General features: G+C 47.5%; 1 protein-coding gene across 1 annotated transcript; it reads right to left on the bottom strand.

Annotated features, from left to right (window-relative positions):
- Positions 1-3,989: 3,989 nt before the first annotated feature.
- LOC119405736 (ubiquitin-conjugating enzyme E2 Z) lies at positions 3,990-4,799 on the bottom strand. The gene has a single exon (XM_037672571.1). It carries the CDS (start codon positions 4,797-4,799, stop codon positions 3,990-3,992), a length of 810 nt encoding a protein of 269 aa, XP_037528499.1.
- Positions 4,800-6,396: the final 1,597 nt, after the last annotated feature.

The following is a 6,396-nucleotide window of genomic DNA, read 5'->3' as shown; positions in this document are numbered from 1 at the left end:
TTTTTTTATTGTGATATCAACTTGTTCTCATGCTTTGTGCGCATATGTGTATTAGATGTGTGCCGTAAGACCTATTCTGTCTATAAAGTGAACCACTGTCTTGTGGAATCTTTTATCATGTCTCCAGTGGCCATAGCGTAGGGTCGCTGTGGCGAAGGCCGGCTTGCAGTAGTAGACCGGAGCGTTCCGATTGTAGCCCTTGACATATATGTCCATATAAGATGGTATGTATCCGCTTGCATCACTGGGACAGAGCAGTACGGACCCGTAGCATCTAGTGGTAAATGCGACAAGTTCCACATTGATAGGACAGCCTCCTAAGCACGACTTTCTACGCCCTAATAAGGTGAAGGGGGAGGGAGCAGACACACGGTGGGATAAGAGCGCGTGTATCCTGCATGATGCGCTGCACGCGTAACTCTGAAATTTCGCCCAGTATTAAAGCTCGCTGTATTTTTTGTTGTTACTTTGCACACGACCGAAGATACAAAAATGCTTTAACAGAACCCACCTGTGTTGAGTTGTTCGTGTGTAGTTTAGTTAACAGTAACAGATAAATACTAAACCTTAGCCTATCTCTACCAAAAAACTCGGCTATCTATCACATATCTTTATGGTGCTAACAACAAGCTACTTTGTTTTTCCAGCAGTACACCGGAATACGCCCCCAACCAATTGGAAGTTCAGTGTTGGCTCGAATGTTATGAACCCAAATAAAAAATAAAAACACATATAAAAAGGAGGCAATGGTTCAAGAGTTGTATACGGTACATATGATATAGTAAACGTTTAGTTTATAGAGACAAGGACCCATTAACTGTCAGGAAAATAATGAGGATGAATTGAAGGGGATCATCGAAAGAGCACACTGTTTTCTCTTCCGGATGACCAACTCTGGGCAGTCCGGCTGGCCGAAGACGCCGCCAAGACCCAAGGTCTGGCCGCCGCCTGAGGAAGGGGGACTTCGGTAGGGCTAGTCTCCCGGCCCCCGCCTCCCTTGACCCCAGTAAGGACAAAAATAAAGTTATGTCTCTCTCTCTCTCTTGGTTATTTGCCATCATGATGGCACATACCCACTATAGAAAAGCCTTCTTTCACTCATCGGTTGACTCGTTCAAGTGGACGGTGGGGAACAAGCCGGTTTTAGTAGATTGTGTAGACTGAAGATATGGAACTCGATGATAAAATGTCAACCAAGAGGTCATCAAACGCTACGGGCTAGCGCCATTAAAGACACTTAAAGGGGCCCTGCGACACAAATTAGGCATGTCGTTTTCAACGCTTGTTCTGGTAGTGTGGAATGCGCCGACATCGTTGCGCAAGTGGCATCGCCGAAAATGAAGCCGTTATAATTTTATTTCACCGGATAAGGAGGAGGCGAAATAAACTGTATTGACAAAAAATGGAGCGAGAATCGGGGAGCCAGGCTGGACGGGGAGCTAGATTTGTGACCCCCTGGGTCCCAGTCACCGGATAAACTACCTTGATTTCACACTACAGCGACACACATCGACTATTTTTGTTATGGGAAATGACGTTTCCTCATGCATGTGGCAGTGACGCCAAAGGCCGTGCGTTTTGATGGCTTGACGCGACAAGTGCCATGTAATATTCATATGGTGGCAGCCAGACCCGTAGCCAGGAATTTTTTTCGGGGAGAGCCCACTTGCTAAAAGCCTTGACTATTTGAGAAAAACGCCTATTTTCATTATTTACTTTCAGTAAAACACCATGTATCATAAAAATTTCGGGGGGGGGGGGAACCCGGGCTCTCGCCCCCCCCCCCCCCCCCTGGCTACGGGCCTGGTGGCAGCTAGGCCATATTACTGAGCCCTAAAAAATAAAATCCGTTTTTTATGCTTTCTCAGAAACAAATCCCCTCTGTTTCTAACTGTGTGTTTTCAAAACAACGGAAAGGACGCTAGGTGCGCTGTGAGACTGGGTGGGAATGGCAATCAAACGATACTCTTCCGTGCTTTGTCTTTTGCGGCATCGGGCGATGTCGGCCACACCGGCACCTGCGAAACACGCAGCGCTCTGTTCGGCACAATGCTGTCAACGAAAAAAGAAAAATTCTAAACGCTTACCAACCGACGCCATCCGCGTCATCGGGCGGTAGTGTTTTATCCGAGCCCTCGGAGCCATCTTCGCGTTGCGCGAGGCTCAGCGACGCACTTTCAATTTACAATTGAGTGTCCGGATACGGCACTACATGCAGGGCATTGCTACGTCGCAAGATCTCGCGCTCAAGGTTTTGTAGGTCATACAGACTCATTGTTTGCACTGCATGACAAACCATGGGACCGTCTGCTAGGCGACGCACGTGGTTCCTCGTAGCCATGGTTGCAACGCCGTCAAAAAGAACGGTGGCAAGGAACTGTGTGAAGGCCACCATGAGGTAAGATTTCCGGTGTGTATCTGTGAGAGGCGCGCGGTGATTGGAAACGGCCTTTGACGTCAGCGGGAGAGTGAAACGCGAAAGGGAACGTTTCTTGTCGTCGTCTGCTCGAGTTTTGAACCTTGAAGACTAATAACATCCGTTTTCTTGCACCAATTTTCGTAATTCTTTTTACGTTCGTCTCGGCATTCACTACTACACGAATTTTAGCGCTAAACAAGACAGTCGCAAAGGCGTCGCTGGGCCCCTTTAACACTTTCGTAACCGCTGAAAAAGCGGATATTTTGGGGTAGTCCAGGAAATTTTTTTTTCCTGCCACAGAAATTGATTGATGCTAAAGTGGGGGGTATCAAATGAGAGAAGTAGAATCTGTCTTTCCAACAGTATTAATTTCAGACAACACATTTATTTCGAATATTATCAAAAAATGATCAAAACAAAAAAAGTGCAAGAAAAAGAAAAAAGAATTATAAGAACATCAATGCTGCTCTGCACAAGGTAAAGATTAAAAAAAATCGAAATATGCGTTTTGGACACAAATTCCTTTTGGAATAATACGGCAAATATAAGCTCTGTAAGTATAAAAGTTACTTACGTACATAAGAATTATATCCACTAGCGCCTACCATGCCACCGCGCGAAGCCGTTTCTCGACGCGGTGAACAAAGGTTGGCTCACTGCGTGGATGCATATTTTCGAAAAGCAAACGCACATACTTATTTGTGTGGTCGCATGCCTCTCTGACGACTTCTACGGTGAAAAACAACACAAAGAAGCCTCTGCGCGGCACTCCGGAGCGCTAGGTCAAGGTCCATTCCGCGCCGCCTTCGCGGAGAGAACTCCGCTCTTTCTGCGGCCGGCACCAAATGATCCCACCCAAACAAAGTTGACGCCTTGGAGATAAGAGCTGTGGCCTTTAGTACGCACCGGATACGCTTACATCAACGCGCGGCAGCAATAAGGAGCGAAACTTACTAGCGGATACCTGCTGATGTTCCGGGGCGGTTTGACGCATTATCGCCGTCTGTACTGAAGACTGCGCAGTCGAAGTCGTCTTCCATGTCTGTGCTGTTCCTATCACCCAGAGATGGACGCTCAGATTAATCGGAATCCGTCAAAATTCGCCGTTTTTGTGGAGAACCCGCGAGCGACGTCGATGCCACAACAAAAACGATGAGTGCTCACTCCACTGAGTGCAAAGAAGCTTCAAAAGTACCCCGGGCCCACGGCGGAAAAAGGAAGCTAAAAATCGAAACTGATACTGCCTATTTTATCCTTTAAATGGCATTAGCTGTCCAGAAGCGCTTAGGGAGAGCCAAAATTTGAACTTGGCGTCATCGTTAACGTACATACTAACGGTGGGAATAGGCGCGGTCACGAAAATGTTAAAGGAAACATTAGGGTCGCCTAAATTTTTCTTTAATAATCCTCAACGACAAGGCCGTATTGCTTGGGGGATTTATTGGTCGCGAACAGTTGCAATGAACCACCAAAATGACGTCCACACTTCGATCCCTGCCGGCGCATCTCTTGCAGAGCCAAGCATTTCTTAACTCGATGGCCAGGTAAAGTAAACAAGCGCTTCGTCATGTTACACACAAATTACGGCATTGTTTCGCTCTTCGACCTTCTCCTTGATGTCTCGAAGCCGAGCCAGCAGGGCATCGTGCTGAAAGTTGCCCTTGGTTCCGCCAATCAGGTCGAACATTTCGCTCCCGTTCAGGTACCGTTGTTTCATCAAGGCCTTTTCGTACTTGCCGTAGTGCTCGAGAAACCTTCGCAAGACTACTTCCCTGAACGGTTTTGGGAATCGAGGATGACCGTCCATGAGGCAAGATTCCACGGCGTCGCACACCGCTACCCTGACGCTCTCGTGCCGCACGAACTGCCGGTAGCACTCGGCCGAATACTCGAGCTGTCCTCTGACGGCGTGCGGGGCGTCGTACAACGGGTCGGCGGTGAACATGGATCGCAGGGAAACGAGCAGGCTGCTCAATGACTGGGCAGGACTCCACGTCGACACGAGGCTTAGCGTCACGTCGCCGTTCTTGTCTAGGTTCGGATGCATCTGCACCCTGCCGGTGTCGGTGGTCAAGAAGCGGACCCTCGGTGGCTCGATCGGGTAGGTTGTCGGAAAGACGATGAGGAACCTGAAGAAGGCGCCTTCGTACGGCGTGTCGCGAGGGCCAATCACCATGGCGTCGATGTTGGCGATGTCGTTGTCGGCCGCCGCGATGTAGACTCCGGGCGGCGGGTAGGCCGCGAAGTCGGCCATGTCTCTCTTGACCCTCAGCAGACACGGTACAACCGCGTGGTCACGTTTGAGCGGTGCGATGTCCCGAGAGCTTCCGGTCGTTGCCATAGGGAATCCTGCCTGCCCCTCGGCTACCTCGCTTGTCATCGCCGATTGATGATGATGATAGTCACGAAGATAAACTTTTATGGCGCGTGCCCACTACAATGGGATGGCCCTAGAATCGGACGACAGGAGATGGACGAGAAGAATTTTATTATGCTAAGTGGCACACAAATAATAAGCTATATAAAATAGTGAACGAACAATCACACAATTTTTAAATGAATGAATAACTATTTCTCTCGTCTTAATCGCACACACATGAACGTATACGTACCAAATACTGAGTTGTGATACATGCATAGACTACTAGAAGTTGCTCATGTGCTGTGGTATTCTTAAGTTCTCTTAATTTCTTGTATACGATAGTTGCAGCGTTCCTTTACGGTAATTTACTCAGGTTCTGAGAGAAACGGGTGCCGTCCTCTTCTTCTTCCAACTGATGTTGCTTCCTCCACGCCTCCGGCGCAGACCGCTTCAATAGGTTGTATTTTGGTTCATTGTTCTTACATCATCGATATCATATTGTATTCAGTCTTTCTTTCTATGTTAGAACCATTTCGCCATGATTGCATTTGTGTCTCTTTACTATATTCATATACTTTCTAAGTCTCTTTACACTCCTGTGTGTAATATGAACTGTTTTACGAGCTATTTACGTGCTACATTTTTTAAAGCAACAAAACACGGTGAAGATCCGAAAAATAGGATATACAGAGAATCAATTTCGCCAAAATGAATAAGGAAGAAGCAAAAGTTGGTATTGACTCATATGGTATAGCAAACAGTGCACTCACAACGAGGACGAAGGAAGACTTGGATGCAACACGAGCGCTGCTTTCAACTGAAAGTTTTCAAGCGAAGTTTCTTTCCTCAGAAATTATCGGGTATATGTGTGAATGCTGCAAAAAAAGAAGTCACAGTTTCGCCACAACGGCGAAGCAGTGAACGCGATAGCAAAAATTCGCCAGATCCCACGTACCGTGAGAATCGACGTTATGCGACGCATGCGTGGGAGGGTGACTGTGGCGTAATTTTCCACATTGAGCGAAACGTTATGGAATGACGCTAGAGAAATGTGGAAGTGGTATACGCACACTGATATGTTGAAGACTTGCATATGTATTACATAATCAGTTGTTCACAGTGGCGTAATGATGCCAACAGCAACATGGGTGTTAGCAACACCAGACGCGGTAAGCTGATATGTAGTGCTTGTATTCTTCAATGCTGGATAGCGCGAAACCAAGCAAGACAAAGAAGGAACACAGATGCGCAGGACAGGCGTTACTTGCAACTAAGCTTCATTCAGGAAAGTTTCCCTACATATGTACACAGTCGAGTGGCACGCGCAGGCGCACTGCACGTACGTTAGAGTCACAGTTGTAGTTCTTACAGTTGTTAGGCTTATACTTGTCCGTTATGACCGAGAACGAACTCACGCACGTACGAAACCGTATGCATGTGTGGAAGGGGTTCTTGAGAGTTCTTGAACAAGGTCATCATCACCGTGATCAGTCAGCCTCAGCAGCTGGGCCGGACTTGTTATTCGGATCCGTTCGTGATCGCTGCTACGAGAGGTCTAAGTGCAGTGAAGTGCGAGGTATAGTACAGCTGGTGTAAATCCTGGATGCCTCTTACG

Source organism: Rhipicephalus sanguineus, chromosome 9, assembly GCF_013339695.2.
Source record: "Rhipicephalus sanguineus isolate Rsan-2018 chromosome 9, BIME_Rsan_1.4, whole genome shotgun sequence".
Classification (NCBI taxonomy): Eukaryota; Metazoa; Arthropoda; class Arachnida; order Ixodida; family Ixodidae; genus Rhipicephalus; species Rhipicephalus sanguineus.
This window is presented reverse-complemented; position numbering and strand designations above follow the sequence as displayed.